Below are 17,483 nucleotides of genomic sequence, written 5' to 3'. Positions count from 1 at the left end.
TACAGAATGACAACTAAATCAGTTGCAGCAAAAACAGGGCAGTGACGTCCCTGGCTCAGATTTCTATGGCAATGACCACAAGCAATGGATGCTCAACTCCAATTTACATAAGACATCACTGAAGCAAATAATGTAGCCAAACACTCACGATTCCACAACTGATGGCATGGGTCTTTATCTGCTCATTCATACACTGGAGGAAATGATAGACATGCTCTATCCATGTCAGCCAATTTGACAGGCCAACTTAGTGTCAACATATGCCAGACTCACACCAACTCAGCAGCAAGTCCAAGCACAGATTCTCGGGGAAAATTTGAACTCGTGGGTTTTCAAGTTCCCTACAAATTTCAATACTATGGCAGTAACAGTGATGATAAAAATGCATGAATGCTCTGCTAACAGATTCAAAATAAAATAGTTAATGGAAGGCCCACTTTACCATTATAAACATATTGAAAAAAATCTTCTAACAACATACAACAAAGCCACAGGTAGATTGTTCAATTTGGAAATCAAATTAAAAAATTCAAAGAGAATCCTTTTATCCTAAGATCAAGAAAACAAAGTTCACCTTTTTATTACAAAAGGATACGATTGAAAAGTTTAAAGAATCATTAGTGTCCATATTAAAAGATATTGAAAAATATCTTCTAACAACGTACAACATAGCCCCAGGTGGAATGTTCAATTTGGAAATCAAATTAAAAAATTCAAAGAGAGACCTTTTATCTTAAGATCAAGAAAACAACGTTCACCTTTTTGTTACAAAAGGATACAATTGAAAAGTTTAAAGAATCATTAGTGTCCAAAGTAATAAAACAAAAGACAATTTTAAGTACAAAATAGTCTGAAGTGAATGCAATTTGCATCCTTCAATATATTATGAAATTTGTAATGTTATAAAGAAGTCTTGATATTACTCCATTTAATAAACAAATTAGGATTACCCAGAATCTTCATTTCCTACTAAAATATCATTTCAAAGAATATAGCAAAATGCAGAGATTTATAAAATACATAATCAAAGGCAAAAGGAAAAATAATCTTTAAGTTTTACTGTATGCTCCCATTTTACAAGAAAAGGCTTGAATGAAGTTCATGGGACCAGATAATTTGTAAGTAAATGGTTTGGAAAGTTGGATGAAAAATCAATAAAATTAGTGGACATGATATAGGTAGAAATTCTAGAAACTCTAAGAGTTACAAGAAGCCAAGAAAAGAAGAATACTTCTCCATTTCTTAAAAAGCCTCCAAGAAATTCAAGAAAAAGTGGTTGTGTAAAAACATTGCAATCAACATTGAAAACCATATTGCATGACTGCCCATCACTTGATCAACATCATTTCGATGACCATGATAAGAATTCCTGTAAAAGTGTGGCTCACAATAGACAAACTATAATAAAGAGAACTATAGTTAATATGATCATTGACATGGCAGGGAAGCAATAAAGCACTTTGGTCACTACAGCTGTGTGACAGAATATTGAGACCCATACCTTCTGAAAAGATATAAATTATAAAACCACTTTAAATTCATTATAGTATATCAAGAGAGTGTTACATAAATCCGAAATGAGATGTCAAACATGGATATTAATAAACAGGACCATCGAAAACATGCTACTAACAAATTAATTGGACAGAAAAATAACTTCATAAGCCATTCAAGATACAGATGATTAAATTTATATTCAAAAACCATGCCAAACAAAAATATGATCATCCCAACTTACAGAACATAAGATTATCAAAAGAGATAAAAAAAACAATTGGGGGATTTAGGTGGTTACAACGATAATGTAATCAGCTTGTATTCCCACTTGGTAGAAATATGTGATAGTAGATACACTCAAATAACAAAATATAGGTCATCCTTACACTATCAACTGAGAAAACAATCAGACAAAGCTCTATAGCATCAAAACGTTAACCATTTGCTTCTGTTGTTACCTACAAATTAACCCATTCAGAATACTTCAAATAGATGCTCAGGAATCTGCCAAACCCAAAACTTCAATTTTCACAAACATAAGGAAATGTCCAAATTGATCAAATTACATCATGTTAAATCCTCTTTGTAGCTACCACATAGACACATGAGGTCTAGTAAATGCCTCTACAAGTATAGCTTCTTTATATCTATAAATGTGTCTGTAAAAATAGAATTCCAGGTAGCAAAACATTGCAGAAGCCAGTATCTTACCATCAAGTACTGCCACTTCTTGTTTAATGGCCCTTAAAAGCTCTATGAACAACTGAAACATTAGATGGTCTTTAGCTTCTACAATGCTATTCAAGACTTCACATACTTATCAACATAGCCCTGCAGGAAAAAAACTTCTTATCATGCAAGCTGCCCTTATTATTGAAATTAGAAATAATTCCAAGGAGCAAAAATGCAAATATTGTTTGCTCTTCTTGCAAAAAGGATGTAGTTAAGAATCTTACTTGAACAAGCTTTGTCAGCTTTGGCCGAGATGATGCAAGATACTGGTCAATTCTCTCTTGTGTCTTTGGTATTTGATGGATCTGTAGTGACCCTGCAACCTTGTCAACAACCTTCTTGACAATTGTTTTAAAAGCCTCCTTACTCATGTGACCTTCTCGCCATGTAGGTTTCAGCACATCTTTTACAAATTCTGCAAGTACGGACCTAAATTGTTTCACTATTCTGATTTCTTTACTTTTTTTGCTTTCATCTTGTACATGAGCTTGGTCTGTGTCAATATCTGCAGCACCTGTTGCTCCTGGACTCCAATTTTTCCCTTCACGTGCAGGACTTCCATTCTCTAATATATTTATGCCAGCATGCATGTCTGTATTTACCGCTTGATGATCAGTTTCCATTGTAGTGTGCATGGTAGCATCTTTACATTTATCATCTTCAACAATATCCTGAACCTTGGAAGGACTACCGGATTTGACATGGTCATCCTTATTTAAGATAACAGCCTCTGGTAAAGGGGTTGTATTTAACTCTACCACTACTCCTTTAACATCCTGAACTTTGGGAGATTCAGGTACCTTCTTCAAGAATTCACTGGCTCCGGATGAATACTCAACAGTGTCAGATAAAGGATTATGCTGGTCTCCTCCGGCTGATATGTCTTGAGGGGGGTGATTAATAGTAGAATGGCCTACTGTCAATGGAGTCACACCGTGGGATAATAAATTAGTTATATGTTCTCCAAATAACACAAATGGAGCTGATGCAGCCGGTCCTGATTTACTCTCAGGAGCCAGAAGTGGTATTGATGTGGGTCTCTGCATTAGAGCTTCCTGTTCAGTGCTTGAAACATTTGGTAATTCTAATTCCAAGGAAGTCTGAGAGCATGCCGGTTTCTGGATTGCACTGGTTGTTGGCATGTCAATATGAACATTTACAGCATGTTCAAACTCCTGAACAAATTTAGCATGATCAGGAGGAGGTTGAGGAATTAAGGTGGGATTAGTTGAGATGGGGTTAGTAGCAATAGATCTGGGTTCATATGCTATTGAAGATCCTGCAATCTCAGAATGTGGATGATCATAATAGGAATTTAATGGATATCCAGGAGGAAGAGGATCGATGCTCTTTGCTACATTTAAGTGTGAAAGTGGCATCCCTTGTAAAGTATCATGCTGACTCAAAGATGAACCTCCAGATCCAGGAGGCTGCCCTGACAATGACGAAAATCTCATAGCAGCATGATGCTGATGAGAAGGTAAATCCCTAGGCAAGGGCTGCAGGGGAGTTAAATGCAAATCCTCATTGGAATGTATGTGTTCCACATGAAATTTATTATCACTATTTTGCAAAGGTTGCAGACCCAAATTTGTCACAGAGTTGTCAGGGTGGACCTGTGCTCTCAGAGATTCTGCACCAGAACCATCCTGAGGGATCTGTGCATCAACATTTTCCCAAGATGCTGAATTGGAGTGTAATTGTTTTGTTTGTATGAATTGAAGTTCAAGATTTTCCCTATTATCATGCAGAGTTGAAGCATCTGTAGTTGGCATTGAATATGTCGGTAATTCCTCTCTCTGAGGTTGAGATTTTTCCCTGCCTGGAGATGAAAATTGTGGTTTTATAACAGTGTTTGCAGATGAAGCATTCTGCATATGTGCTTCTTGGGTTTTGTGTCTCAATGAATCCCATCTATCCTGACCATCAGAAGTCCTTTCAAGGGGAATGTCCCTGTTCCTGTCCATCTCTGCAATACCAGAAAACCTCTTGTCACCAAAAGGCACTGTTAACTCTGCCCGAGTACTGGATTTTTCTCTACCCCTTGCACCAACATTCTGACCAGAACTATCCTCATGAAGGAATCTGCAGGATGGTCCCTTTTGGCAATTCCCTCTTGCAAAAAATATACATGCTGGAACTGAACGAATATGAGGCCTGTCCACCTCTTGGCTTCTTCTCTCTCTGAAATTGTGTCTATAATGATCATCACGGAATCTATGAGGTGAATTATTTTCTTCCCTTTCCATTTCTCCAACACCAAAACTATCCCTCCCAGAAAAAGATTTTGTAGAGTCTTGCCTGGTCTCCGTCCGTTCTCTTCCTTTTGCAGAACCATGCCATCTACCACCTGTATCAGCAGTTGTCTCAGAATGAAGATATCTGCACGATGCTCCTCTATAACACCTACCCTTTGAAAAATTGAAGCATGGAGCAGGTGCACAATCATTTTGTTTATATGATTCCTGGTTCTGTCTCTCATCAAAACTGCGATTATCATGCCCATCAAAGAATCTCTCCGGTGAAATGCTGTTAAGCTTCTCCAACTCCCCAGATAAAAAACCATCCTTGCTACCTGCAGATTTTGCCACATCTTGTCTGTTCTCTAACCTTCCCCTCACCCTTCCTCCACCAGCCCACCTACTAGCATTATCACCAGAAACATCATGGTGAAGAAACTTACAAGATGCTCCTCTATAACACCTTCCTTTTGCAAAGTCATTACATGGGGGAGGTGTCCCTCTTCCTCTGCTCATATGATCATACCTCGAATCTCCCCCTCGCCTGTGGTTATGTGGCGGTGTCCTACTTCTGCTCCTGCGCCGTTTGGGAGAGCGGCTGGAGCATAAAAAGCAACAAATAAAATTTTACTGTAGAGATATTCTGAAATTAGTAACACTTAAAAATGTAAATGTAATAAGTCTAATAGCTGAAACACATTAAAAGATCATCCAAGCAACTCACACTTTATCCTTCCTAACAAGAAGCATAAACACTGAAACGGAAATCAAATTCTGTGCCAAACCTGTGAGATCTGCTCCACCTGGACTTTCTTCTGGGAGAACGACTGTAACTCCTCTTTCTCCATCTATCATACCCTGGAGATGGACTTCTACTCCAACTAGAATCCCTCCTAAATTTTGTAGTAGGGGGCATATCATCTGATTCACTATCACTGTTGCCTCTTCTCATTAGTCTACCATATTTATCAAATCTTTCTAATTCATCTTCTCGCTTTCCATGGAGACCCATTTCAGATTTCACATGATCAGGAGCCAAAGCAGAATCAGGTTTTACAATATCTGTTTCCAAAGTAAAATTATACTTCAGATAATCTGGTTCCAAAGCCATATTATTGTTTGATGAAACAAACCTATCTCTAGTATTTTGGGAAAGAAGATCATCATTTAACATTTTAGTATGATTACAAGCAGTATCGGCTTCTAGCTTCTGGCACTCTATATCTTCCCTGCCATGTTTCTCTCCACTTTTATTGTCAACCAACTTTACAGTTTCTGACCCCACACCAACCACAGATCTCACCATAGCATCAGATTCTGCCATTCTGTTGGATGCAATTGGTGGGTCTTCTTTCAAGATAGGGAAACTTTTGGCCTCTAAATTGTCATTTGTCAATGAATGCTGTAGCTCTTTTCGTAAAGGCCGGATTGGACTCACATCTTCAACACATGGAACTTCAAATGCAGGCTCTAGGCATTTTCCTGCAAACGGAGAATTAAGAATATCAATTCCTATAGTCAAAATTTTAGAATTGTATTAGCAAAACGACATCTTAAGAAATTTTGCTGGTGGAACATAACCCAATTCTACAAAACAGAAATGATCTACTTATTTTCTGAAGCTTCCAAAACCTCTACGGTAGCAAAATAACATTACAGCATAACCATGTTTGCAGCAAAATATCGGGCTGTTATATTATTGTGAAAATGAAAGTTAACTAGTAAGAAAATTGAGGAAAAAAGCATTTGAGGGCATCCCTTGACCATTCACCAATATCCCAAAACCATCCCCAAAAACAGAAAAAATAACCAATACCTCCAAGACAGCTAGTGATCAAACAAAAGATCCTAGGGTTATCATGTCAAAAAGCATATAAATGAAGGAGACATTTTTGCTATCGTGTACCCTTCCAACATCCCTAGAAGACATGTAACATCCCCATGGAATACCACTTTTCTTTTTAAGCTTGATTTCCTTATGCAGATATGTAGGATATCCTGCTTGAAGGTGTATGCTGATTTTATAATGCTTAAATTTTCTTTAATTTTGCCTTTGTTCCAACTGTCATAAACGATGTTCGAATTCAAATTGTTCAAATTGTTTATTCAAATCTTCATGGATGTACCAACACTTCAATTATTTGCTCAGGTAAATAAAGAACCATTTGTGATGGATTTTCATGTGACACAAAAAATTTGATTCTCATTCATAAATATCAAGGCAGGCAGGAATAAGGTTCATTTATCATTCAACAAAGTCCTCACTACTGTTATTTCCACATCGTAGATTTTTGAATTATTTTTCTTTTATCATAGTTCCCAGGGGAATGGGGATACAGATACCGGTACAGGTACACTCTTTAAAATCGGGGTCCAGGAGCAATTTAAGAAGAGTAGAAATAAATTATATTATACTATATATAATATTATATTTAGTCACTAGAAGATGTGGATACAGAAACAGTCCTTGGCCCTCTATTGGAGTTTCCTGGCAACTGTGCTTGAATACCACTAGTAAGCAAGATAATGGATAGTATTATTATAACATCATTAGGGTCAATTTACGCTAGATCGTTGACTCAAAATGACTAAATTAAATACCATTCGGGATTCTAAAGGCAGAAAACTTGATACAATATGCCCATGGCCCTAATAATTATCATTATTAATTTACATCTATTTGTAAATACCAAGAAGATAGCACAATGAATGCATGATGCAAGTAATCAATGCTTGAATTATTTGCCTTACATAAAAATGTTTCAATTTGTGTAAACCTAATATCACTTTTCATCCCATTCAAGTTCTGCTACCAACTTTATAGATCTCTTATATCATATATGCCATAGTCTTGTTTTCTCACCTGTAAGAAGTAGCTCTCAAAAGGAAATCTACTTTGTGAAGGATTCTCCATATCTGATCAAAGTTGTTAAGGAATCCAAAAGCTTCCATTCATCAACAGACCTTCCCTTAACAATGCCCATTACTTCAACAATACAATTTTCATATACAAGTATTCACATCACATGGAAACTTTCCATTCCATTCCCTCTATTGAGTTGCCATATTTAGCTGCATCTTATGCAAAAGTCATAAACAAAATAGTTGCTCCTTCAAAAAAACATATAGCCTATTATCAATGCACTCTATTCTCCATCTAACCCAATTCAATATTTTTACGAATCAATTGAACATAGAGATCAATGTGTGGCAAGGACATCTTCCCACACGGCACAAAACATGTTCCATTGTGCTTAACTCTCACCACACTATATATCCTAAAATAAAGTTACACGGTTTCTCATTATCTTTTACAAAATGGCATATAACCATAAAACTACTCACGCATAAAAACAGAAGATGCATTTGTACAGAGAAGAATATTCTTGGTAACAGCCTTGGAATTGTCCAAACAGGTTATGTTTTTAATAATTGGTCAAATAGAATTAATTATATTATGCATAAGTAAAATTATTAAAATTGGAGGGTTAAGAAAGCCAGCATAAATCCATGTGTAAAAATACCAAAAGGAAATATTGGAAGTGGCATGCATCTTATACCCTGTCAATTCATGGCTGTAAGTACACAATGACTGCCAAACTATGAAGAAAACAAATTCAACCTTATGACATACAAAATTATAAAAGCCTATCAAAGCATAAAGAATTAATTGATAGACCCAAATATGAGATCCAAACAAAATAGTAAAGATCCAAAATCCTTGTACATAAGACTTCTTTTAGAGTTATAGCGATATGAGATCCTTTTGATCATGGCTATATTGTAAATATTGCTGAATGCACTGGGTTACACATCATTCTTGTCTCATGGACTTACGAGAACGAAGCTACTGGGACATTTTCATACTACAATCTGTATAGCAGAATTGGGCAGTTAAGAGCTTAGAAAAAGATAAATTGCTGCAATGGCAAAGCTTGCACCAGTCCTAATGACCAAATTCAAAGAGGAGTCCACCTTGTCTTTGATATTTGCTACATAGAAAAGACCAGATAGAATCTCTAAAATCTTCTGAATGTTGTACTCTTTAACATATTAATTGATCGGTTCTTCATGGTGAAGGTACATAATACCAATGCCATTTTGTATGTAAATCTGCAATAATGGTTCTACTATCCTCAGAGAAAGTTGCAGCTGAGAGAATGAGATGAGATATGTGAAAAAGTTTGTGTTGTGGGCATGTGTAACAGTTGCATAACGTATACAGGCCCTATCAATCAGTGTAGTGATAGACAAGACATAATAGGGATATAATCTATGCAAGATGCAGCATGAGCCCTCAATTGTGCTTCATGAGAGGAAACAGCATTTGGAAGCTGGGCATGTAACACACTCTTCTCATCTTCTCTAGCATAATCAGTTCAGAGATATACCTCCATTGCACTGGTGTGGAAGCACTTATATTTATGCTTAACTGAATGCCTGTTATCAAATCATAACAATTCTTGTTGGAAATCTGAAAACCAGTCTGGTCATAGCAAACTCTGTGAGGATAAAAAGATTGCTAAACAATTCCAGCTGTATGCCAAATTTAGCAACATGCAATGATTTAAACTTGGAGAGCCAGAGCAATATTTGTTGCACATTAAATAAGAAATGGAAAAGCACTCATTAATTTCTCCTTGCCAAATGCCTTAATCTAGCCCAGAGTGCCCAAAATGAAGTCAAATTACAGTCCATGAGACACACGCTAAATTTGGTTTCTCAAACACACCTCTCAAAATATGCGTTCGATACATTCACTTAACCAGCTTCCCAAGGATGGCAATTGAAGATGTTCCTTTAATAAGGTAATCAGTAACAAAGCATTAGTCATCGCCCCTGCTTGTAACAGTCATCTCCCCTGCTTGTAACATGGCATATATGAAAAGGGTTAGTTGAATTACCCACATAATAGCTCCTGTGTTTCAGCCACATGGTTTCTACAATACCAGGATCAATGATACAATCTAAAACTTTGTCATCACGCCTTGTGCAAACAATATCACCTATACCAGCTTGGTATAGATTAGGGCAGCTAGAACTGGCAGCATTTATTTTGTCAACAATGGAAAGCGCTACCACATGGATCAATGAAGTGGCAGAATAGTACTGACTGGCAGTGGCGGCCAACTTCTATGTGTGAAACTGAGCAATCTCAACCAATTAGACACCCACGTTCACTTGCTTTGAGTATTATATAAACTCAAAATTTATAAAAAGTCACTTGATCTTGATACAGCTAGCCCCTTCAATAACACATGCAAAACTGGGATAAGCCACTTAATCCATTGTTAACATGAACACCATTGTAATCATCAATCAGCAGTATCTTGTCTAAAAATAATGAGAAATAAAAATATTGGTAGGTTGCAAAGCAATCCTTGTGAAAAAAAATTCATTATTTCAAGTTAAAATTCCTTTTAATAAAAATTAGGTTTCAATAAGAATAAATATGTTTGGGAAGTATGTTTTGTAAAGTATGGACTCAGCAGACATGATATACTTGCATACTGAAATGGGTTCTCAGTTCATGTTCCTAGACAGACCAGACCATCTAGAATTTGATCCTAGGAGCCCCAGTGGCAGTTCTGGGTGCTTTACAATGGAGCCACTGGCCCTTCACAGGTTTGGGCTTTGTGAGAGTGTAGATTTAACCTGCAGAATCACTCACTGGGGCAAGCACACCTAGCTCCCAAATCTAAAACTGTCTAATTCTTTTTGGGATTTCAACAATGAGCCACCAGCCCTTCAAAGGTCTGGGCTTTCCCACAGTGTGGACTTGACCTTGAACAGTCCAAATGTAGATACATTTGCAACTAGAAAATGTAGATACATTTGCAACTAGAACCTTAATATTTATCACATTGACAAATTCAATATTCAAAAAATATATTTTATATATCGGGTCAGTTTTGTTTTAACTTCCAACCTTTTTTAAGCTTTGACGTGGTCCAGACTATTCTTCTGAGTTCAACACATCATGAGTGGATTCAGTGAATTTTACCCCAAGACTTGTATCAGTGGCAAAATTTGTTAGAATCAAACCAGTAACAGTCTTCTGGGGAAAAAACCAGCAAACCTTTTTGGGATTTAAATGGGAAAAATTGGATTCAAAAAAAAGAAGAGAAAAATGTAGAAAAAGAGAATAAACTTGTTATTTTTTAAATGTTAAAGGCATTTCACTAGCATAGGATTATAGAGAGCAAATAAAATTGAGAGTTTGACACATGAATTGTGAAATATATTTTTTGTTGTTTATATTCATATCACTGATTACATTGTATTGCACAATGCATTCTTCATAGTGTATAAATACTAGATGCTGACAGTTTTCAAATTTTCTATTGAAATCTAATGTGTACAAAGTCAACCTATAAACTAAGTATAAAGTTCCAAAAAATCTATCCTAGCCATTGACTCTTGCCACTAAAAGAGATACACTAGAGAGCTATCGGACCTAATTAAGAAGCTTCTAGGTTAGAGACTCTCCTAAGTGGTTCACCAACATTATCAATGTTGGCCTTCATTAAATCCTCGCGGTCAAAAAAAAATCATCATTTGAAATCCACTCAAACTTTGAATCAATTTTAACAAGATCAAAATAGAAATTAGTCTCAGCAATTGAAAATGAAAAATAGAATGAATACAATTACAATTATGATTTCAAATATATTAAAACTCTATCCTTGAAATTTCTTCAATTATAGGCAAAGATTGTAGTGAACAAATACAAAGTCATTCATCCATTATTGTGTTATATGGTTGCATTTCTTAGAATGTATTGTCTTCAAAAACATTCCAAGTATGCTCACAAGCACGTGAACTACTTACCTTCCAAAAAAGTTTGGCTTTTTGGCCAAAAAAATCCCACTCTTAAATTGAAAAACAAAATTTATTTTGAAATGATATCATGTAAGAATATCTTAAAAGTTTAGCATCTTAAATGTAAATGTGTCCACGATATAAAGAGATTATCCAAATTTTATAGCGTTTACCTGGTTTGAAGGTCTTCTTGTTGCCTAACATGAAAGCCATACTTTTTAAAAAAACCTTGTTTGCTTGTACATTGACAACTCTACCATAATTGCTAGGTTACCAAGTTCGCCTCTGGGGCCCCCTGGTACAGGTCCTAGTTCGACCGGGTCCTGTTCAAACTGGGTTCGACCAAGGTTTGAAAACCCCAGAGTGGGTTCGAACCCGGGGTCGAACCCAGTCGAAACCGAGCGGTTGGGCGGCCCGTAAAGTCAAAAAATAACACAAATTTATTTATTTTTTTCAATTCCGCCTTGTAAAAAGTTAAAGTTATAACCTAAAATTGACTTCTAAAACATTTTATTGACTCATTTCACCTCATTTGTGTTGCAAACAAAAGTTTTATGAGAGCAGGTTGAAGAAAGGGTGAACAAAATTTGGCTTCCAAGATCAAAGAGGAGTTGAAGACTGATTTTTGAAGCTTCAACAAGTGTTGCAGCATCATTTCCATACATTTTCAAGTTTCCATTGGCTGCAAGAGGTAGGTTTTTAAACATTTTTTTCCAACTATTTTTGTTTCACAAATTGTCAAACATGAAACTTGAATTTTTTTTCTTTATTTAGCTTTTGTTTTTGAATATGTTTATATTATTTTGAATATGTTTATATTATTTCTTGCCATAGGAACTAGAATGGCATCTACATCTTCCTCCATTGGCAATAAACAAATAATTGCAAAACAAAGAAATGATTTTAGCCATGCACATGAACAAGCCCTATGTAACCTCAACACTATCATTTTTTAAAGAGGGGCGTTAAGTGAAACTATTGCTTCTTTATTAAAGACGCATAGTTATCTTTTCATTATTTAGCTTTTTAGTTTTCACTTAAACGACATGTTCTTAATTTAGAATGTCGTGTTGTAATCTCTATGAATACGGTTGTATATAGTTGAATAGATTATCGAATTTTTTTAGCAATCAATTTTTCATGGTATCAGAGCGGGATTTATATTTTTTTGGAAAATTTATAATTCTAAAATAATTTCTTATTGAAATTATTTTAGTGAAATTTTTCTTGTTTTTTTCTTGGGCGAATTGGATCCAAGAAGTTTTTGCAAGTCTTGCCTGCTAGGGTTTGCTGGAAGAAATTTTTTTGGGCACAATCTGAATACTTTGCTTTTTGGTCATGTTTTTCAAAGGATTGAAAATTTGTGATTTTTGAAATATTGCAGGGTCTTCACTACACGTTTTGTTTGGCAGCAGTTTGTTTCCGACTGGGTTTTGGCGCGAATTTCGCGATCAAGGTTCTGGCGGCAATGTTTTTCCTTTCCAGAAATCGCATTTGTTTTTTGACAAAGTTTTGTAATTTTCGCGGCCCTAATATTCTGAGTTTACCATGCGATTTTATTGTGGCGGTTGCGTCCATATTTTCGCATGCTCTCTGGGCGCCCGCATTTTTTCCACTTATAGTGACACAATTTTTTCGCATTCACCCTCTTCCAGCAGCAAATTATTTTTTGTCGTTGTGTTTTGGCACGTGACGGTATTTCGGCAAAGTTTTTTTGTCTTTCATGATTTTTCCACCCTATGCGGATTTCTGTGTTTCACAATTTCGAACGTGCACAAATCCCAAGATGCAAAATTCTGGAAAACCCGGATAAATTTCTGAAAACCCTAGTTTGAATTTAAAAAAGAGACAAATCACAAAAGCAAACAAAACACAAATTTTTGCCCTAGACTGCGCCCAGGAAATATGGAAGTCGTAGAGAATAAAATCGCGACCAAAAGAAATGCAAAAATCACCCAAAAAAAAATCGTGGAATGTCACTCTGCCATCAAGTCAAAATCGCGGAAAACACTACAGATCCGAAATTGCAAAACACAGAAATCCACATCGGGCGGAAAAATTGCGAAAGACAGAAAAAAACTTTGCCGAAATAATGTCACGCATCACAACATAACGACAAAAAAAAAAGTGCCACCAGAAGAGGGTGAAACGCAAAAAAATCATGTAAAAAACACGTGAAAAAAAAGCGGGTGCCCAAAAAGCACCCAAAAATACAAACGCAGCCGACACAATAAAATCGTGCAGTAAACTCAGAATATCAGGGCCACGAAAATCACAAAACTCTGCCAAAAAACAAATGCGAATTCTAGAAAGGAAAAACATTGTCACCAAAACCCTGATCGCAAAATTCGAGCCAAAACCCAAATGGAAACAAACTGCTGCCAAACAAAACACGCAGTGAAGACCCTACAATATCTCAAAAATCGCGAATTTTCAACCCTGCGAAAAACATGACCTCCAAAAAGGGAATTATTCAGATTGTGCCCTAAAAAATTTCTTCCAACAAACCCTAGCAGGACAAACCTACAAAAACTTGGACCCAATTCGCCCAAGAAAAAAACAAGAAAAATTTCACTAAAAAGTTTCAATAAGAAATTATTTTAGAATTATAAATTTTCCAAAAAAATTTAAATCCCACTCTGATACCACGAAAAAATTTATTGCTCAAAATAATTGGATAATCTATTCAACAATATACAAGCGTATATATAGAGATTACAAGACGACGTTCTAAATTAAGAACATGACGTTTAAGTGAAAACTATAAAGCTAAAAAGCTTAAAAAGCTAACTATGCATCTTTAATAAAGAAGCAATAGTTTCACTTAACGCACCAAAACAAGCTAAATAAGTTTACTAAAAAGCTAAAAAGCTAAATAAGTCGACAACTAAGATGACCACCTTGTCAAACAACTCAAACAATATAACTATAAATTTGATTCTATCTAATGCATATCCACTAATTTCAAAAAGATCATAGCAATATTACAAGAGACAAGATATTTGATGAGAGTTTGATTCCTTCTATCCATCCACCCATCTAACATTATGGTTCATGCAATGTTTGTGCACTCTAATCAATGTTCAGAACATCCTATATTGCATCATTGACCAAACCAACATTTAATGTCTCAAAAGATGGGGTTTTAAGCGCCAAACCTATAGCTACAATAGCATCCACCATACCTTGCTAGCATAGAGGCATGGCAACATGGAATGGAAAAGCAGAGTAGTACTACAATGTGCAATTGCCTTCTCAACCTACTCAATGGCTTTCTTCCTCAATCTTGTAATCTCCAAAGCAATCTGTTATCTTGATGTACTAGGTGCAAATAAAGAATTAATGATTCCTCCACCAATGTTTAGATCATGTGTTGTAGAAGAATATGTTGACTCAAACTCCTTAAAAGACTCTTTTGCACCAACTACCTCCTCCATAGGATTTCTCCTAGAATTTGCAAAATAAGAACCACTTATATCCCAATTCTTGCAATTTTTGCCTTAGGCTAGGCAAGATGTGGTGTCATGTCCTGCCTCCTTTGTGAAGTGCCACTTAAAAGCAATATATGCCACCATTGACATCATTCAAATACCAATTGCATTTGACCTTCATTATAATCAAATTCCCAAGAAAAAAATGAAATCAATCTTTCAAGATACCAAATCTGAAAAAACAAAAAACATATCAGCTAAATATATTGGACACCTTGCAAATATTAGTAGTCAAACCCAATCCAAAACCAAAAGAATTCAATTCATGCCTCTACTAGCTAACATAGTAGAACCTGTTACCTATGCCAACCATTAAAATTGCAGGAAAATATCATGCAGTAGCTTGCCAAAATTAGTAGGTGATTCTCTCTCCCCCAGATGCTGACTTCCAATTGGAAATTCAACCATTGACGATCCAAAAAGAACATGTTTTACTTGCATTTATACGTTTTTGATAAAACAATTTACAATCTGACAAGAAATATCCCTAGCTAACCAAGAGAAATTTTGAAGCCATAAAACTGACGGTGCATGCTTGACATAATTGGATTGGATGATGCTTCTATTGACAACCTAAGAAAACCTCTATGTTACCTCTTCTTTAGAGTTGCATTTTGCATATCTTAATGTCTTTTCTGGCATTGAATATTTCTTCATGCAAGTACATGTGAATTCCTTGTTTAGGACCTTTCTTTGCTTGGAATAGTGCATTTTTCTTATGTATAATTTCTCCTTAGAGGTTGTGTAATGCTTCTCATTGTCCCTACGCTTGATGCACATTGATCTCTCCTACCCTTTCTAAGGATCCACTTTTCCTTTGTTGAGTGGTGTTTGCTTGCGATGTGATGTCATTCCTTGTGTGAAGTTGTTTGTTTGCTCAAGGATCCTCTCTTATGCAAGAGGTGTGTATCCTTGACTACAACCTAAGAAAAGCTCTATGTTACCTATTCTTTAGAAAAGCTCTATGATGAAGGAAAAGATATATTCAATTCTCTCTTTCTCTTTCAAGATTACCTCTTCTTTAGAGTTGTGGTTTGCATATTTGAATGTCTTTTCTTGCATTGAATATTCCTTCATGCAAGTACATGTGTGTTCCTTCTTTAGGACCTTTCTTTGCTTGCAATAGTGCATTTTTCTTATGTATAATCTCTCCTTAGAGGTTGTATAATTCTTCTCATTGTACCTATGCTTGGGGGGCATTGATCTCTCCTACCCTTTCTAAGGATCCACTTTTCCTTTGTTGAGTGGTGTTTGCCTATGATGTGATGTCATTCCTTGTGTGAAGTTGTTTGTTTGCTCAAGGATTCTCTCTTATGCAAGAGGTGTGTATCCTTGACTACAACCTAAGAAAAGCACTATGTTACCTCTTCTTTATAAAAGCTCTATTATGAAGGACAATATATATTCAACTCTCTCTTTCGCTTTGAAGATTACCTCTTCTTTAGAGTTGCATTTTGCATATCTTAATGTATTTTCTTGCATTGAATATTCCTTCATGCAAGTACATGTGTGTTCCTTCTTTAGGACCTTTCTTTGCTTGGAATAGTGCATTTTTTTTATGTATAATCTCAACTTAGAGGTTGTGTAAATCATCTCATTGTCCCTACGCTTGTGGGGCATTGATATTTCCTACCCTTTCTAAGGATCCACTTTTCTTTTGTTGAGTGGTGTTTGCTTATGATGTGATGTCATTCTTTGTGTAAGTTGTTTGTTTGCTCAAGGATTTTCTCTTATGCAAGAGGTGTGTATTCCTGCCTACAACCTCTTTTACACTTGGCAATGTATATCTATTATAAACATACTCCTCATATTGGGTCAAAAGTGTGTCATCCTTCATCAAGAATCCCTTTCACTTAGCAATAGGGGTAAGGTATGCATTCTTGTTCCCCTTCCTTTCTTTTGGTAGAAGATGTTATGTCTGTTCAAGAATCTCCTCTTGGAGGTAGATGTCTTTTGAGCAAAGACTCTTCTCCTGCAAGGATTCCCTTTACACTTGTTGCAAGCTATCTCTTTTTCAACTAGATGTTATGTCTAGTCAAGAATCTCCTCTTGGAGGTAGATGTCTTTTGAGCAAAGACTCTTCTCCAAGGATTCCCTTTACACTTGTTGCAAGATATCTCTTTTTCAACTATCTTATCCTTGCTTGTAAGAGTATCCTCTTTAGCTTGGATTTATGAACATTGTTGCCTAAAAGGATATTTCCTTGGTGTTGAAGGTGAGTATCCTTGTTTCTAGCTTCCTTAAGAGATCAACATAGGGCTATATTGACATCTTAAGGGAGGGGCATTACATATTGCCCTCTTTGTAATATATTGTATTGTGTTTTTGCACATCTTAAATGGGATGTTCATTCTTGAAACCAGAGAAAACAAACTCTTACACAAAATGCTTCATGCCCAAAACCAGACGCAGCATTTATATATGTCTTATATGAGGTAAAACATACTCAAAATTGCATAAACAACAAGATGAATGGAACTAGCAAAACACAGCTAGACTATTCCTACTCTCCTCCCTAACATGGATCACTTAAACACAACTAGCTCATGGCATCTATGTCCTCTCTCACTCTTCTTCTCATAGATCACCTAGTAAAACACAACTAGAATGTGATATCCATGTCTTCCCTTTCTTCTCATCATGAGCTCATAGCTTTTCTATTTGTAGTTCATGTTTTGATGCATGGTCTTCCTCTTTTTAT

At 35.9% G+C, this 17,483-nt stretch overlaps 1 protein-coding gene across 8 annotated transcripts in view; it reads right to left on the bottom strand.

Moving 5' to 3' along the window:
- Positions 1 to 17,483, bottom strand: part of LOC131057751 (zinc finger CCCH domain-containing protein 55) — a 105,944-nt gene that overhangs the window by 31,786 nt on the left and 56,675 nt on the right. For 4 of the 8 annotated variants that reach the window (XM_059221326.1, XM_059221328.1, XM_059221325.1 and 1 more), the window contains 3 exons: positions 5,255 to 5,951; positions 2,454 to 5,067; positions 2,001 to 2,328 (listed from right to left, as the gene is read on the bottom strand). In XM_059221326.1, the coding sequence (XP_059077309.1) occupies positions 2,299 to 2,328; positions 2,454 to 5,067; positions 5,255 to 5,951 (3,341 nt within the window). In that variant the 3' untranslated portion in view covers positions 2,001 to 2,298. Of the gene's footprint in view, positions 1 to 2,000; positions 2,329 to 2,453; positions 5,068 to 5,254; positions 5,952 to 7,332; positions 7,461 to 9,201; positions 9,660 to 17,483 lie in introns of those variants that run through there. The other 4 variants (XM_059221329.1, XM_057991911.2, XM_057991912.2 and 1 more) reach the window with 4 other exon arrangements.

This window comes from Cryptomeria japonica, chromosome 5 (assembly GCF_030272615.1).
Source record: "Cryptomeria japonica chromosome 5, Sugi_1.0, whole genome shotgun sequence".
In the NCBI taxonomy this organism is placed as follows: Eukaryota; Viridiplantae; Streptophyta; class Pinopsida; order Cupressales; family Cupressaceae; genus Cryptomeria; species Cryptomeria japonica.
Note: the sequence above shows the minus strand (reverse complement) of the source record. Positions and strands in the feature narration are given on the sequence as shown.